The sequence below is a fragment of the Cydia pomonella genome, chromosome 9 (assembly GCF_033807575.1).
Source record: "Cydia pomonella isolate Wapato2018A chromosome 9, ilCydPomo1, whole genome shotgun sequence".
In the NCBI taxonomy this organism is placed as follows: domain Eukaryota; kingdom Metazoa; phylum Arthropoda; class Insecta; order Lepidoptera; family Tortricidae; genus Cydia; species Cydia pomonella.
The window spans coordinates 1752579-1772182 of NC_084711.1; the positions used below are offsets into that span (position 1 = coordinate 1752579).

Consider the following 19604-nt stretch of genomic DNA (forward strand, 5'->3'; position numbering starts at 1 on the left):
ATACATATTTTCCTTTTTAGGGAAATGCTTTTAAGCAATGAAGTGACAATTTTAGTGACCGTGACATGTATATTGGATAGGTTATTCAAAATAAAATAAACATTACCATAAACATATACGTCATTAATTTTTATAATTAAATACCAAACGAATCTTATGTAGTTTGTTTTTAGGGTTCCGTACCCTAAGGGTAAAAACGGGAGCCTATTACTAAGACTCCACTCTCTGTCTGTTACCAGGCTGTATGTCATGAACCGTGAGAGCTAGACAGATGCAATTTTCACAGATGATGTACCTATTTCTGTTGCCGCTATATCAACAAATACTAAAAACAGAATAAAATAAATATTTAAGTGGGGCTCCCATACAACAAACGTGATTTTTTCCCGATCGTACGGAACCCTTCGTGCGCTAGTCCGACTCGCACTTGGCCGTTTTCTTTAACTATGAACTATAATAGGCGTGTAGTACTTTGATTGTAAAACATAATAATAATAATAACGCGATCATAATAAATATCAAGATAATATTAGATTCATAAATGTTGTATTTTACACTATAAATGCGTGTACTGTACTGTCGTTTCGCCTCTACGAAGCACATTCACTGCGTCTTCTCTGTAACCTATGCTATAGTTCGTGTCATCCATGATGACGCGCAGATTTTTCAAATCTAACCTTTAATAACATGACAATGCCAGTCAAGGCACGCGTCTTCGTGAATGACACGAACTATATTGGCTACGGCGTAGCGCTACGGCTACGACCTTAGCTTAGTAGTGTATGGGTAACAGTTCGACCACGAAGTCAATTCAAACTTAAATTTTGATGTCAAAGTTATATCTATATAATGTGATTGTAATCATTCGCCTGAGCGTCCTGCTCGCTCCAATACATTTACGAATAATACGAGCGAAATGCACGCGCAAACGAATTTACATAATTTAGATATATTATTTAAAGGTTGACTGGTAGAGAATGCCTCATGGCATTAAGTCCGCCTTTTGTACTATAAGGTTTTCTTTTGTGCAATAAAGATTAAATAAATAAATAAATATTTTTGACATATACATGTAAGTTGGATTTGGCTACCAAGAAACGCGCGCTTTGAAGGTTCACATTTGACGCTGAGAGCGTACGCTAGCTGCCGCGGTTGCACGGAGCGGGTGAGCGGGTTAACGTATAATAGTATGAGCAACGGATTTTTCTAACAATGGCACCCGCGTGCGTGCGCTCCGTGCACCCGCGACAGCTAGCGGACGCCCTAACACCGACCGCCTTATATCTATTGGCTATTGGCCAAAATAAAAGGATTGGGATGCGTTATTTGGCCTTTGGCTAAATATAATTAGTGTAAAACTTACCCTAGCACGCGACCGAGTGCCCTGTTGGTAGTCTGAACCATAGCCGCGTCCCTGGAAGGAAAACAGATTAGTTAAAAAGGATAACATAGATAAAAAATGGATTTAGTAATCGGATCAAACGTTTCTTTTTAAGCTTATTAAGTGTCACAAGAACCTTTTCCTACTCCTCTACTGTCATCTGTCATTTATGCATTCATTAACGCCAATATAAGAACATAGATAAAAGGTTTCAAGAAAAGTCTATATTGTCTATTCCTCATAACAGCTCTTGTGCTTTTAATCGCTATAACGTTACTGCGATTAATGGCTACCAACCTAACAAAATCAAAACGAATACAGTTTTAAACTAAGTGCATTGCTGCCAACTTACAAAACATTCATTTGGTTGCATAGTAAAAACAATCACTTCATAAGTCAGAAACACGCATGTGACACCCGTAATATAGCAACACCCATAGACTATGAAGACCGCTTAGCGTTGCTTGTTAGTCTCCGTAGGCTACGGTGGCCAAAATCGAGAAAAAACTGTCCAAAATTTTAATTTAGCAAGTAGCAAGTACCAGGGTCTCATGAGTTACGACAAGGTGTCGCTGACCGGCCGGCCGCGGCCGGGGCGCGGCGCGTAACAAGGTATGCTCGCGCGTCTTGGCTATATACTTTTGCTTTGTTTACCTAAATTAAGATTTATTTTTGTTGACTCGTAGGAAAAGTATTGTATGCAACGTTGTATAAAATACTATTATATCTGAAGTAACGCTTTTATTTTAAAATTACATTCTGTGATAACATAACAGAAAGTTGCTAACGAAATTTGACATGAACATTCAAGTTATATTGTATATATTATTCTAATTTCTAGCTAACCCGTACCAGACTAACGGCCCGAATCGAAGAATGATTAAGAAACGTTTAAGATCTTGGAAAGATCTTTAAAAGATCGATGACTAAACGAAATGTCAAAATTGACGTTTATTTAGATTCCGCTGTGAAGCCAATAAGATCTATCTACGATATTTCTAACGTCAAAGTGACATTGGTTGCCCGAATCGAACTGCTTCTGTCAATTATGCGACATCCAAACGATATGTAAATGAGAACTTATCAAAACCAGAACTTATCGCTATCGTATTTCATTCTTAGAATCGGGCCGTTAGTCTGGTACTGGTTAGCCAGAAATTACAAAAATATAAATGGATATTAGAAGGAGCCCCCTCGTGTACAGCCGACATCAGATATATGGGAGCGGCCACGATGCTCACAAATATCTAAACACGCCTCTATTGTCAAAGCGTTAGAGCGCGTGTTCAGATATTTTTGAGAACCATAGCCACTCCGATATATCTGATGACGACTGAACCTACGATGCTATACGATGAAAACGTGCCCATCATAAAGCTGGCGTTCATAATGAACTACATTTCAACTTTCGAAAAAACTTTCCTTGAAACAAAACTGTTTCCATCCGACAATAAGACGGTTAATACTCCCGCAATCGTACGTAACCAATAAAAACCAAATCACGGACCATTGCCAACGTAGCTCGAGAACGCCATCAAAACTCCGCTCCCAATAATAATAACCACGAACTTTCTAGAATCAAGCAGTTGAAAATAGTACTATTCTAATCTTAAGCCGATTTACACGGTAAAGTTTTGCCACTGAAACTTGGGTTTTATAAGGAGATGAACCAACTGGAGACAAAGATTGTATAATTTATAGCAGAGGCGGCACTAAAAAAAGTGGAAAAGTCCATCAACTGGCATTAGGTAAACTCGAAAAATTAAACTAAAACTTGAAATCAGCCACGCTGTGTGCTCGAAATAAAATGGTCATGAATACAATTTGTAATCGGAGAGCATGCGATTCAAGATCTTTTTGACCGAGCGTTAGTGAAGGTTCCCGTTTCAGGTTGGGCAAAAATGCTGTTGTATGTCCGGATGTTATCTGCAGGTCGCATTTTTCGACCGATTCCCGTGACATTTTGTGAGCAGGTTCGATAGTTAGATAGAATTTTACTGTCTTACATGTTTTGGAAAACTTAAGAGCTAGTAGGGTCTATGGCACTTAGACCATTGTGAGTTAATTCGCTGTAATTATGCGTCAACGAAATAAGTATAATTTTCACTACACTTAAATCGACCGGGATATAAACCGTGATTACCTTTTATATTGTTTTTTTTTGAGCTCCCGATATTTCGACGCAGTTACATGCATCTTGTTCACGGGTAACTGGAGATAGCGGGTGGGTGTCAAAGTTGTGTAGACCGCGCTCGGTCTACCCTCATTCGTGCGCGTCGGCTGCGTTCCTTTCAACTTACAGTATCACTATGCGTGTTTGATTCGGATATCAATGGTTTTTTACACAAACAAATCACAGGATTCCACACATTTGATAATTTAAACCCATCTTCACGATTAAAATTTCTGCATTTATGGCTTCTCTTACCAATCTTGGTATATAGTAGCGTTCATAGCGGAGTCATTTCGACAGAAATGCCACTATATACCAAAATTGGTAAGAGAAGCCATTGAAATTCATAAATACAGAATCTAACGGTGAATCATTCAAAACTGTTAAGTATAATTTATTTGGATTTATGAAGTTTAACGCGAGGTCTACAGCTCACAGGGCCACTAGTTTTAAAAGTGACATATCTGTAAGTATTCTTTAATCTAAGCCTAAGATGGCAGAAAGTTGGGTAACCACATAAACGCTCTGGTAAGCGCCGGGTCGTTTCAATTACAGATCAGTGAATTAACTTATCCTCGTCACATTGCAAGAGTTGGTTACCATAGCGTAGTTTCTGCATACGTTTTAGCAAATTAAGTTAGGAGTTAGTAGCTTTAGGGAGTGATTAATGTAATTATTTTATAGTGGACGCTGGATTTAAGGACAGCTAATTTGATTTGAATTCAATTAACTTTTTAAATTATGTCTCCAAATTTTATTGAGAATAAAATACATTGTTTAATAAACATCACTTAGTTGTATTACTCTCGTCTATTTTGTGCCTTAATATGTAGTTTATTAAAATGAGTTGAAAATTATAAATTTATAAATATTCTTCCTCCTTGAGGTGTAATTTTGTCCAAGACTCAATAAGTGCTATTTCAAGAGAAATCGTCAATAAGTGCTATTTTAAGAGAAATCGTTGAGTCGAAAGTTGTACTTGTGTTGTTTCGTTAAATTTTCAAAAACCAAACCAGTTTTATTTGCTATAATATAGGTTCAAATTTCAGTAACAACGTTTAATGTAATAAATACATACATACATCAAAATAGAAGGGGTCAAAAGATATGGCGCGCCGCGATAGACTTGCGACGAAAGAAAATGTATAATCACTGCGCGGGTTTTCAAATTTAAGTTCACTAAGCGGGTCCACTCCGAGCCAGCATACGCGCGAGGCTATTACCTCGCGCACAAAATGGCCGAAGCGCATCTACACGGACCGTTTTGCATACGAGGAAATTGCCTAATTACTCATAAAATATCCTTTTATTGCTTATCAGATCCCTTGACAACATCGCTAGCTATAGTATACTTAAAATACACTGCTATGGAATGCAGGGTAACAATTATACAACTTAAAATAAATTTAAATAAGACTTATTTTCATGTTTTTTTTCTATCAAGCCAACTTTAACCTATTAAGGTTTTGGTTGAAATCTACCCTTGCAAATAAAATCTAGTTTCCATGGTTAAAACGTGTAAAATTTTAATATAAAACTACAATTTTGCTTCAGCCCCCTCTTATAGATCGTGCCATTCACGAAGACGCGTGCCTTGACTCGTGTTTTTATAATATTAAAGGTTAGATTTGACAAATCCGTGCTTCATCGTGGATGACACGAACTATAATTATTTAACTCGCTTTTTTCCAGAACATAAATCATACGGCCCGATTCGAAGAATGATTAAGACAAGTTTAAGATCTTGGAAAGATCTTTAAAAGATCGATTACTAAACAACTTGTCAAAATTGTCGTTTATTTCGATTCCGCTGTGATCCCAATAAGATCTATCTACGATATTTCTAACGTCAAAGGGACTTTGGTTGCCTGAATCGAGCTGCTTCTTTCAATTATGCGACATAAAAACGATATGTAAATGAGAACTTATCTAAACCAGAACCTATCGTTATCGTATCTCATTATTCGAATCGGGCCGATAGTGGGTTCCAAGTTTAAATTCTATCACCCAGCTAATCTTTATTCAAGTCCAACACACTGTTTATAATCGATTACGATACATCTTGTAAACCAAATAGCGCTTGACACCGACTAATAACAAATTGCTTCACATACGCCTTTCCGCTCTAAAGCTATGCAAATAATTGGATCATCCTGTATAGCGGCATGTGTTTCGAGTAGCAATTACCAGCTGTGTACGGTTGGGAACACCCTGCTTATGGTAGACCGCACACGATGCTGCTATTAGTTGTGGCACTTCGATTGAAGCAGGGATAGGAATACTATACGGTGCATGGTTATCAATGGCTAACCAAACCTAAAATAACTATAGCATAATAATTTTGATAGAGATTTTTAACATTTTTAACAATAGTCGTGCAAATTTCAAACTTAAAGTAAACTTACTGTTATGAAGCATTACGTACTTCCTCAAAGTTCATCTTAACTAGCCAAGTTTGGCCCAATATAAACTTAGTCTTATATTTATCATTATATATGTGTAGTCCCTCGTTTCGCTTTTTGAATGTTATATGTTTGAACATGGTCAGCACTGTAACTACTAATATTATCGTTAGTGTACCAATATTAGTTTAGTACCTATTTTACCTCAAATTTTATACCTCAATCCGAGGACAATGCCACTTAAATATTATTAGTTCATAAATCTTAGTGGAAATTGCCTCAGGATGAGGATAAGTTGCACTAATAATGTAATAAACCAATATCCTCTTTAAAAAAATGCATTTTTTGTATCATCTGCCCATTTTTGTGTTTTTTTCCTACTAAAATAAATAAATAGAGATTCGGGTCTCATGCGCATACGCCACGCCGCGTCGCATTCGTGAGTTATTCGCTCACGTAAGCCGCTGCGTAAGGCTCGACACAGTTTTTAAGTATTATTTTAGTAAACTTCTTGGGGAATCGATTCTTGTAAGATATCTCATCATTTTTACAACTTTATTCAATATATATCATCAAGTATATCAATTGTTTTTTTTCCACTAAACCGATGAAATTAAAATAAATAAATTGTTAAAATAATATTCATGCTTGTACAGTAAGTTTACTAAATATATTTCAAATGCATTCAGATATATGCATGTCTTAAATTCATATGTACAATTTTGTTTATGTTAACAACAGTTTTATATGTGTTAATAGTTTTAAGTTACCATCATTTTCCAGAGTTTTTGTACTGGTAAAGTACAATACCCATTCAGCAGAAGGCCTACCGCGAATCACGTTGAACGTGTTGCCACTCTGTCGCACTTGTGAATTCGTACGTAAGTGTGACAGGAAGGCAACATGTCGAACGTGGTTCCCGGTAGGTCCTCAGGATCTTATACCAAACTCGCGTGTACTACAAATACTTTTAGATCAAATCTTACTGCACCAAAGGTATATTTGAGAATATACTCCTATAAATGTTGATTGGTTTCTGTTACACTGTGAATCCAAGTGAAGTCACGAAGTCGATATATAGAAAGATAAGGAATGCTGTAAACTGTTTAGAGTGGCAGTTTTGTCTGTGTAGTGTACGAATATGCAACTTTTGAGCGTCACTTGCATTGAAATCACACGACTTTTTTAACATTGTGTCAATCCATCATAGTGTTTTTGAATAACTAATATACACAGTGGGCCTGTTAATCCCAACAAATTTTAACCATGCGTTCCTGAACCCACCAGTTCCTTAAGGTGCAAACAATCATAAATGAGTATTAGGGAATATCGGCAAAACTATTTTTTTGCGATTTTTTTTTGTGTTTTCTGCACACGACACGTTATTTGTTTTTAAAATAAATATTGATGCAAAAAAAACATTACAACGAATAAGAAAACGTTTTTCTTTAAATTACAGGTAAAAATGGAAGTTTCTTTTAAAACTTTAATGTCTGTCAGTAGGTATGTCTAAACCAAGACACATAGTGGCAGCATCGCAGCTAAAAAGGTGCTTTTCACTTAGTTTATTGTTTAGTTTAGTTATATATTACAAAAAATTTCATCATCTCTAAACAAGATCGATTTTAGGAAACTTTGTATGACAATTTAGTCTCTAAATGCGGTCAAGAATACACCTTTAAAATCTGTCGGGCTTAATAGGCTCACGGTGTATAATCTAGCGTTTGTCTTAATCTGTTAATTAGACTTATATATTTGTAAGGGATTAAACATACTAATTGAAGCTTGTAACATTTTATGAATATCAGAGGTAAGTGGGGGAAATTCAGTTCTCAAACAAGTTGAAAGAATCAATCAACGTCATGAACGTATTTCATTTATTATTTCATTAATTATTATTTCATTTCATGAAAATAATTATTTTATTTACCCAAACCTCATTTCAAAATGTGTACCAATTACCGAAAATCAATTTGAATCAACTCACAAACGCAATTTTATTCGCAACGACTTCCAAAATAATCCAAATTAAATTTCAAATTCAACTCTTATTTTTTTTTGCTTTTTTTGTAAAAAATTACAAAACGGATGTCCCACAGGTAGGAATAAACAACAATATGCATCATGTAAACACATTTAGATTCGTAATCGAATATAGTCTGTTTGACCACGCCTGGCGTCGCGTTGATTGCGTCGACGAAACAGATCCCCCGGAGGAGCCGCCATGATTTTTTTAGTAAACGTTCAATTTGTTACGAACACAATTTATTTTGTTTGATTATGCCGGAAAATGTACCCAAAATACGTGGGTAAGATTATCGAGTGTTGTCGGTAAAAATCTGTCATTACTAACAAAGATAAACATTGGGTGATTTAAATAAACAGAAAAATATATGAATAGGTACCTCCTTAACACATTCAGTGCCAGCGAGTGCTACGCGCTACGAGCGTAGCCGATAACTTGGGAAAATGCGTATGTAGCGAAAAGCGACTACGGACTGAGCGCCCGTCTGGCGGGTTGCTTGCAGTGAATGCGTTAAGAGGCCAATCAGGAGGCCTACCGATAAAATCGAAGTTCGTCAATTGCGGGCATTTTTCTCTGTCACTCTAATTACGTCTTAGTGAGAGTAAAAGAGAAAGATCCCGCAATTTGCGAATTTCGATTTTCCCTGTAGGTCCCCAGCTCCACCAGTGTAACATCAACTTTTTTATATTAAAATGATCCTGGTTGGTTTCACTCGTTTCGCAGAATTATTTACTTTCATCATTACTACACTAATACTTAAAAAAAATACTAGTTAAATTTGCCTTTAAAGGCGGTCTAAGTGGAGCTATTTTAAAGCACTAACATAGATAGAATAGAGAATAATACTTACGACCCAATTCGAAGAATGATTAAGACACGTTTAAGATCTTTAAAAGATCGATAACTAAACGACATGTCAAAATTGACGTTTATTTCGATTACGCTGTGATCCCAATAAGATCTATCTACGAAATTTCTTACGTCAAAGTGACATCGGTTGCCCGAATCGAGCTGCTTCTGTCAATTATACGACATACAAACGATATCTAAATGAGAAAAATTCTAAACCAGAACTTATCGTTATCGTATCTCATTCTTCTGATCAGGCCGTTTATATGCTTAGAAAAAACTTCAAATATACTTTGTAACCAAAATCATATTTCGACAATAGGAAAACACCAATCGTTTTTGCTAGTCAAAAACACAATTACAATAACCGTTTCTTTGACAAAGCAATACCAATCTTATATCAAAGCCCGAACGTTTACATTTCCTCTAAACCTTTGATGTTATCCGAACGTTTCACAATATCGCAAACAGACAATCTATAGAGCGATAACGGTAGGTACCAGTCGCTAGAAAAACGAAATTTCCCCAACATCAAAAGGAAACGATTTTCATGTAATATCCCGATGACGCCTTTGTTTCAGACGACAAGCCCCCCCTCACCCCGTGTCAAGAACACACCCAGCAATCTGGCGTAACCAATTACGGCTTATATTATTGTAGTAATAGAGTTGATTATCGATCGATCCGATGGTGACGTGTTTGCACAAAGAAATTGGCTTTCGTAGGCTTAAAACCTTTTTAGATTAGGCTGGGTCTGAAAGTCTGTCATAGATTCCGTTTCGATTTTAAACAAAGGATCGTATTGGATATTGTAAGAAAAGAAAAGTTGAACTGGTCAAAATAGTATACGTACTATTTCCTCAATAACTATGCCAACTAACAGATATTCCGTAGACTTAACACTCTCTTTAGTACTAAAGGTTCTTTTTAACACATTGCGGGTACGGGACCCTAAAAAATAGATAAAAACAGATTATACATAAAAACCCAATGGCGAATAAAAATAAATAAATTAAAAGGTCGTTTCAACGGTTTATATTGTTGTGAAGCGCTGGTGACTTAGCGGTAAGAGCGTGCGACTTGGAATCCGGAGGTCGCGTGTTCAAACCCCGGCTCGTATCAATGAGTTTTTCGGAACTTATGTACCTACGAAATATCATTTGATATTTACCAGTCGCTTCTCGGTGAGGGAAAACATCGTGACAAAACACAGAAGACAGGTTTCCATGCCGTGGCAAAATGCCGGGACAACGCGAGCCAGATGAATGATTGATGAAATCAAAAAAAATTACTCTTCTTCCTCCTGCCCTTATCCCACGTTATGTGGGGTCGGCACAACATGTTCTTCTCTTCCATTCTCCTCTATCTTTCGTCACCTCAGCACTCACTCCTTTCTTTCTCATATCCTCTTTCACACAATCCATCCATCGTTTTTTGGGTCTACCATCCGCTCTCCGTCCATCAACATTCATTCCTAACATTCTTTTTCCTATATGGCATTCATCCCTCCTCATTAAATGCCCATACCACGCTAACCTACCACTCCTTATCTTCTCCGCTACCGGTGCTACTTTCAAACTTCCCCTTATATACTCATTCTTAATCTGATCCTTTCTCGTCACTCCACACATCCATCTCAACATTCTCATTTCCGCTGCGTGCACTCTTCTTTCATCCGTCACTTTCGTCGCCCAGCATTCTGATCCATACATTATAACAGGTCTCACGATCGTCCTGTAGATTTTCCCCTTAAGTTTAAGGGGCATTCGTGGATCGCAAGTTGTTCCAGAGACCTGTCGCCATTTCATCCATCCCGCATTTATTCTATTTTTCACGTCACGGTCGATGTTGCCGTCACTTTGGATCAATGACCCAAGGTACCGGAAATCGGAGCAGATTTGTAGGGATACACCGTCTAAGGCAATATGGGAAAAACTGGATAAACCACCGAAATCGCAGAACATATGCTCCGTTTTGGTTCTGCTTATTTTCAGTCCCACACTTTCCAGCTTTTCTTGCCATTTTCCCAGTCTGCTCTGGACCTCAAGTGCATTTTCTCCGACAAGAACAATGTCGTCAGCAAATAGCATACACCAGGGTGCTTCCTCTCAAAAAAAATTACTATCTGTACTAAAATAAATCCTCAAATGGCCAAAGAATTATTCCAAAGATGTCGGCAGCATTTCCTTGCTATTGTGAGGCTAATATAAAAGTATTCATTAAATTCACTGGCCCCATTGATTTATATGTAAGCACGAATACTAAGTACTCCCCGAAAACTTTTTAAAACCAAATCAATGCTAATCCAAACCGAATCCATCTAAAGGGCGTAATTACTTCGATACCTACCTGGGTCGATCGAACTTCCGACAAAGTTTAATTGGCTTCTGGATATTTTGAGAGGAATGCGGGACGCTCTTACACCTCAAGAGGAAGGTAAGTAACGAAGAAACAAGTATAAATGTATAATTACATATACCTTTTTTTTTATACTACGTCGGTGGCAAACGTCGGTGTTATGTTTTAGTTATTTTGATGATGACATTGACATATTAAATACATAGTAGTTATGTATTTTGTAGAACTAGTTTTAAGATTGTTAGCTTAACAGTCTCTTGACGTGAAATATGTATTTCATACAATTTTTTATTTTTTTTATTCTTTGACATTTGGAGAACCTTTACACCTCCAAATCTTATTATTGTGTATTATTATTTTTCTCAGACCGTGGGGACCTTATACATCTCCAAACTTAATGTATTAACCGTGGAGACTATACGTCTCTGTCATATTGTATAATATACTTGACTTGGTACATACTAGTTATGTACAGAATGTAGTATTAGTTTATGAGACTGCTAGTTTAACAGTCCAGACGCGGTTTATATATTTAGTATACATTTTATTTTGACACTTGGAGAGACTTTACACCTCCAAATTTTATTAGTATTAGTTCTCTGACATTGGGGACCTTTTACATCTCCAGATTTAATGTGCTTTTAACCATAGAGACTATACATCTCTATTGTATTGTATTAATTATTTATTTTAAGATTATTATAATGTAATGTTTACCCAGGTATTGGCTGTTGTATTTATAAATGTTGTTATGTATTTTTCATGTCACTATATGATGTTACTATAAATGTTGTATTGACTTGTAAAAGAGCCCTTGAGGCCTACTTGCAGAATAAATTTTTGAATTTTGAACAAGCATACGGCCCGCCTGATGGTAAGCAGTCTCCGTACCCTATGTACGCCTACAGCTCCAGAGGAGTTACATGCGCGTTGCCGACACTAAATAAGCCCCCCCCCCCCTCGTTGAGCTCTGGCAACCTTACTCACCGGCAGGAACACAACACTATGAGTGGGGTCTAGTGTTATCTGGCTGCGGTTTTCTGTAAGGTGAAAGTACTTCCCCAGTTGGGCTCTGCTCTAGATTTGGAATGACATCCGCTGTGCTGTGCCCTACCACACAAAGCGAGATAATAACCTATAGGATTTAAAAGAAGAAATGAAATCAAATATCGATTCTGTTTTTAAAATAATTAATATGTTTTTTAGAGTTCCGTACCCAAAGGGTAAAACGGATTCTCTATTCGTATTCGTAAACTGTAATCAAGATTGTTAATTCTTATTGTATATTCTCATTTGTAATAACTAATAAAAGTACATCTTCATGAATTTTGGCATGTTTCGACATGAATATGCATTAAGAATAGCAGTGTGTTTACGCACTTAAAAAGATGCAAATTATTATTAAAACCAAATTCACAATAAAAATACCTAAACCGTAAAATACGTCACAATAAAACTTAAAAAAATGCCTGCCATGCTACAAGTGTACTAAAACAAGACACAGTACCGCAATATAACATGTCACATACAACAATTGGCTAAACCGTCGTAACTTCATATATTATTAATGGTACTTACGTCTTTTTTCTCTTTTTATGTTACTAACACGTCACTTGTCCACTGGGAACTATGTGCTATTAATCATAGCGTTTTCTTTTTGTTTCGCAACATCCCGTAAATTACCTCTATTATTATTGTCTCTTAGAGCGATACGAAAATTGTTCTTTTAAAGTACATACACTTTGAAAGATGGGCATTAGTATTATTTTTGGACATTCGTTTCATAATGTGTAACGTTTTAAAATATCTACTTACATTTATTTTCTAGCGAACTTTAGATGGGTGCGACATAATGTAACTTCGTTTTGTTTTATTAGAACATTATAACATAATTGCCAAATAAAACGGTGAATTAAGTATATGTAATATTTAAATAATACTTATAATAAACTCATTACAATAAACTATTTTCATTTTTCATTTCATTAAACTCATGGCGGTATATCGTAATCATTTTGTTAACCTTTTAGAGCATCTACGTAAGTATGATAAAAACCTATGTTAAACCTCAAAGTGTCGCTGTTATTTGAAAGGAACTTCATATTTAATTCCACAATGACCGAGTCAAAGTTCTTAAAATTACAAAAAAACTACTGCCATCTATCTGTAAAGAACAAAAAACTCTGCCTTGAGACTGGCACGCCGTTGTAAATTCAAAAGTGTTTAAAAAAATCAGAATACATAATTTACAAACTACATGATGTACATTATTATGGAATGATGACATTACATAATATTACCTATATTTATTCGTAGTATACTTATTCTTGCAAGTCACAATCAAACTTATGAAAGCGTCACACAAAAACAATTTTAATACAACCTTCCATCACGTACGAGCGTCGAAAACAAAGTTCGCCCCTTACGAGCCGTGCGTTGTCCCGCGAGTGGTACATTAATCATTAAATATCGCGTTGCCACCAACACTTTTACCGAAACTGGTGCCATTACTTGCTAGCCAGAGAACATAACGAGTTTCGCGAACCCGGGACTCGTAGGGAATAAGATAGGTTTATGGCGCGTGTTGGTATTGAAATTGCATGCAGAAATTTAAATGGCTAAATCGAAGAAGCATTAAGGAACTGCATGAGGATTGAATATAGCATGGTATTATGCATAGAATTTTTTGACCTTCTCTGAGTTAGATTTTCATGCTCTGTCATTTGTATGTATGTTCACCTCTGTAGATCGCATTTCTTAACTATTTGTAGTGAAATTTTGTCAGCAGGTTCAGTTCAAAATGGTGGAAATTGGCATAAAAGACTTAAACGCCAGTAGAGTCTATGGCACTTAAAACTATCGTGAGTTCCCTGTAATAATGACTCAACAAAGTCCTAAAGTACTTTTTATTTTTAAGCTCATCGCGAGGTCTAGGCTCTCGGAGCCACCAGTTTATAGCTTTATGTTATTCATGCTTGATTTATATTTTTACTCTTTATGCTACGAATAAATGTTTACTACTAGAGTTTCTGTTTTGACCCCCTGTATATAATCCCTGCAAAGGTTTCAAAAGATCTCCCGCTGTTTGCGATGGTTCTAATTTAGAGGTACCAATGATAAAAAGGAATAAGATCAATCTCACCTTCTGCGCGTTGACCTCGCGCGTGGAAATGCCCATCTTCTCGTGATGACGTAGCTGTACTGGGTAGATGATCTGGTAGTAGTGGGCTCCGATGTTCCGCACTAACTCCTGGTTCTGTCGGTACTCGCGTAACAGCCGCTCGACTTCACCTGCGGACAACAAATATGTATTAGTATGATTAAAACCCACAATGGTTCCAGTTGTCTGGGAATGAAACAAAAGCCTGTAGTCAATTATTTATGTTTCTTTGGATTACCATATCTGAAGACATGTTTTCTTAAAGATTACAGAGTCGTCGAAAAAAACGGTGGCACCTTATCAAAGATCCTCAAAGGTTAAATATCTCTTTGTGGTGATAACGTTACAATCGGTGAACAGGTAAAACGGATATTACTGTAAACTAATGCGTGAAACATCATAAATAATCCCAAGAAAATGTATTTACTTATTCAGCTGAAAAACAAACGCACAAACCTTTTTCAACTGAGCTTTATCTCAAACACAAAACAATTTCGTGCAACTCCGCGTTTCTTAGAGTTAGAAATAAGTTGGCACAGTTGGAATTATTTAAGAAGAAACTTTAAATGAACCGAAGATACCTAAACTGGGCCCGAAACATAATTTGTTTGTTTGTTGATTATAACTTCGGAATTATCATAATATTATTCTATTTAGATTTAAGCGGTTTCTCTGAAAATATAAAGACGTAGGTACAGGATTTGTTGGAATGGAAGTCCCCTGGCGAAATCCAATACCTAGTTGTAATATAAGCAAAATAAAATAAACCACTCAGGTAAATCTATGAAAAGGGAGTCCTAGTTTTATGTCGAAGTTTATTTGAATTCGAAATATAAAATTCTGCAATTTTATTGTATTTGACGTATAAATAAATTCTTAGAATAAAATTCATAGAAAACGAAGGTAGGAAAAGAGTATAAGCATATTTTCATTTTATCCATAGGTTCTAAATTTTATACTAATTTGGTTTCTTGAATAGTTTATAAATATTTGTATTATGAGTATGCTACTGAAATGTACCTAATTCTTATTTTAAAATAAACTAACCTTATTTTAAAATATCGAAAATGATAAAAATAAACGTTAAAATAGATGCGTCAAAAAAGGTCTAAACTTTTGAATGGTTCAATTCAGTTAGGCTACGAGTTTAAGATTGTTTAAATATTTTTACACAATTTGAATGAAAATTTTTTTTTACTAGTCAATTTTAAATTCAGCCATTTTGTGTTCTGAAGTTTTAGGATGTTCATTTTATCTATTCACATTTCTGAAAAATGTCTTGTTAATATGATAATCCACAGTTGGGCATTTTAACGGTTATTTACTTATACTTTAAATAATCATATATAATTTCGATTTTTCTAAATAGTCATATAAGCGAAATACAAAGGAATTTAGGGGTAGCTAAGGACAACACAAACAACAAAACAACCGGTTATATATAGCAACAATTGACGGCAACTAGAGCATTACACAAAGCGACAAATACACATAGATATAAGGTATAGAAAATTAAAGCATTATAGATCAGTATATTTTTATATGAATTGCTTAAAAAGTCCGATCCAGAATAACGTATCTCTTTCTCCAGTGCATGGGAGCGATAAATATGTCTTCTAGGGCAGGCGATGACGGATGGCGTAATCCAAGTAGATTTATAAGACCCAGCGCGAGATCTGAACTAAACTGACAAAAACCTTATGTAAAATCTACGCCACGGTAGTTTCCATGAATCAAACTTCAACATTTATTCAGCAAATAGACCACAAGGGTGCTTTTATTCGTACACGTCAGCATGGATACAAGCACATAAAAGCACAAAAACACATTAACAATTATAAAATACAACTACGGTATTATTATTACTTAGAGGTATAAAGTCTCTTACAGTCGAATAACAAAAAAAAAAACAACAAATAGATACAGAAAAAAATATCTAAAATTATTCACAGGGGTAACTCTCTAAGTGTCTAATCTGCCTTTAGATAAGTACAACCATAGTTCCAGAATGACACTTACGAATAATATAAATGAAGTGTGTGAAAAGAAAACATTTCATGAGTGTGAAAGAGGCAAATGAAAAAACGCGACTAATTTTAAGCTTCATAGAGGCCGCTTAAATGTTAGGTCAACGGAATGTAAAATACGAAAAGCTGTGTTCAGGAGATACTGTGGGTGATTATCTCTTGGAACACACTGTTTCAAAAATAAATAATTTACGCAATGATATTTTCTTTAATTCAGTACTGTCAATGTCACTTGATATCATTCCGATATTTATCGTACTTTTGATATTTTCGACAGGCAGTCTCGTACGTTGTAGATCTTTGATTCCGACTATCGTACCCGTACAGGTGGGCGTGATAAAATCGTCGGGAGTCGTCGAAGCCCACGAGTGAGCTCGCGTTCGATGGAAACGTGTTTCAATCGGCTTAGCGCGTTAAACGCAGCTTATGGTGGCCTGTTGCGGGTGGACAATGCAATTTTTGATGCGATTGAGGCTAGTAAATACTATTGACACGTTTCTGATGAAACTCTGCCGTTTCGCGGAAAAGTATGCAAAACTGGAGCTTACATTTTATTAATAGCGTATTAAATAGGAAAGTGACGATAGGTTACTTACAAGTTAAGGAATGTGACATGTACAATTTATAAACGTTGTAAATAAGGTACTTATTAATTTTTTTCTACTGTAAAACTGACCCTGTACCAAACGAAATTTAAACAGGGACTTAATTACATACAATTGTCAAGAAAACTCGCAAGATTTACACTTTTTTGCTTGTAGAATATACGGTCCTCTTGCGCATGAAAGGAGGCCTGTGCCCAGCAGTGGGATGTATATAGGCTGAATTTTTATTATTATTATTTAGAATTAACAGTATACTTAACGGAAGTCTTGACACTGTTATATCTAGAAACCAGATGCTTCAAAGGCTCTCAGCTTCATTTGAAGAATCTATTCGTCTAAAAAGTTAGCTTCAAAGAAATTGTTTTACATTGTATCACTATGTCACAGAATCACTTACTCAACTTTTGATATATTTTACATTCAAAGTCGCACTTTTCGACTTCGTTTTCCCTGAATTTGCATTCACAATAAACGTCACCATTAATATCGCGAGTCGTGAACGTGCCACTGTGGAGTAATAAACTTCTTTGTTACAATTGAAGCTTGGAATGTACTCGTATACTTGAAAATATTTCTGGTGCAATATTAAATTTGGCAAATAAAATTACATTTTTATGGTTTGTGTTATTTGATATTTGATTTTAAATTTGATCGTTTTGATCCGGATGGGTTGGTGTTGATAAAAAATTCGAAATTCAAAAATGTATTCTACAAGTAGGACTCAAGTGCTCTTTTACAAGTAACATCATATAGTGACATGAAAAATATTTACATAACAACATTTATATATATACCACCCAAAACCTGGGTAAACATTACATTATAATAATCTTAAAAAAATAATTACCTACTACAATTCAACAGAGATGTATAGTCTTTATAGTTATAAATACATTAAATTTGGGGATGTAAAAGATCCCCAATGTCAGAGTACTAATACTCATAAGTTTTGAAGGTGTAAAGTTTCTCCAAGCGTCAAAATGAAATTTATAAATATTTTAGATGTTTGGTGACAAGATGTGCCACACAATTCTTTTGAGACAGATTAGTTATGTGAATGGTCGGCTCTCAAATTATATTTCACCTGCTTTAGTTTTAAAAAACAGTGGCATGAATATTGTTGAAATTTAGTATAATTTGGCACACGACAATTAATAGCCAGTTTTCAGTTTTTTTTTACGTTTAGCCATGGTAATCATTAAAAGGTTGGTAATAGGAAAAATAATTTCTCTCTCATATCCAAAACAGATGGCGCTGTACTGCGCCGTATGTTTTTCGGTCACTGAATTATCAATCGTCAATTTTTGACAATCAGAGTTACCGCAAAATGTACGGAACTGTACGTCATCATCTCGTTCACTATCAAATTCGAAGCACGAACTTGTCTTAGATTTGACGCATGTTACACAATCAATTTATTTTTGGTAATAGAGTCATGAGATCCGCCGATGGCAGACGATGAAATCACGGATAATTACTTGACTGGGCTAAAGAGACCAATGTCAGTAGTAGACAAAATGAAAGAAACAAAATTCCCCGTGACCTTATTCACGTCAAAAACATTCGACAAACGAACGCCAAGCTTAATTAAAAAAGAAATATATCTCAGCCTCGTTAACGCTCGCAGCGAAACACGCGCCAGCCAAAAATCACAAACCCGCCAAATACAAATAGAAATAGAGTTTGTAACAACGCACGTCTTAGGAATCTCAATTAATAGAATTTCTCCGTTTTTGATACGGTTCATCACTAGCAAAATTGTGCTTAAAAGAATTCTTAGTAATTTGGGCAATTGTTGATTTGACAACCGTTGTGCAATATTAAAACTTTTTTTGGAGTACGGATCGACAGCATTTGTATCTTATAAAACTGCTTTATCGGCTTGGAAGAGTCTATCTTACCAAAAGTTCCTAAAACATCCACTATTGATTAAAGCGTGTTTATCGAATCTATGAATTAACTATTTGTGACGACAATGCATTCTCATCGCTCTCTAGTATTGAAAACATTTATGACTCTTCTAATAGAAAAATATGAATTCTGACTAGGTAAAAACTTCCTTTTGAATTAAATGTCAGTAGACTAAAACAATGAGCTAATTCTCCAAAAAAAGAGTTCAAAAGACTCACTTCTTACCAACACTAACCTCAAAGAAGATCTTCAGCGCACCTAATTAAAATGTTTCCATTATAAGCCACGAGTAATTTTCTCACCACTCGATATTTTTGCGACAGTTCCTGGTACTTACATCAATATTGGATTATGTCTCTGAACAAAATTAATTTAGCATCACTTTGCTCACGCAATTAATTTTGATTGGCAGGTCGAAGAGGCCTTTCATTGAGTTTGCTGGGATATTGGTGTGTCATCAAGCGTTGTTAGGTGTAATTGTTTATTCTAATTGTTCTTCCTTTGGGAAAGTAAAAGCTATATTGAACGATATTTATTACTGACAAAACGAGGTGAACCCGTGTATAATTTATTCTAAATTACTTTTCATAAGGAAGAGTCGTCTACTAAAGAAATTACAATTTTTACATTGTAGGTTGGTAGCAAATAAATATATACCCGGTTGGTAGCTCACTTGCAGGAAAAACTCGACACAGTGGGTTTTTTTTTTTAA

The 19604-nt window shown here is 35.6% G+C and overlaps 1 protein-coding gene across 11 annotated transcripts in view; it reads right to left on the reverse strand.

Annotated features, from left to right (window-relative positions):
* The window catches only part of LOC133521066 (disintegrin and metalloproteinase domain-containing protein 11), an 813047-nt gene that overhangs the window by 327448 nt on the left and 465995 nt on the right, over positions 1-19604 (reverse strand). For all 11 annotated transcript variants that reach the window (XM_061855801.1, XM_061855805.1, XM_061855799.1 and 8 more), the window contains 2 exons: positions 14332-14480; positions 1364-1414 (listed from right to left, as the gene is read on the reverse strand). In XM_061855801.1, the coding sequence (XP_061711785.1) occupies positions 1364-1414; positions 14332-14480 (200 nt within the window). The remainder of the gene's footprint in view (positions 1-1363; positions 1415-14331; positions 14481-19604) is intronic.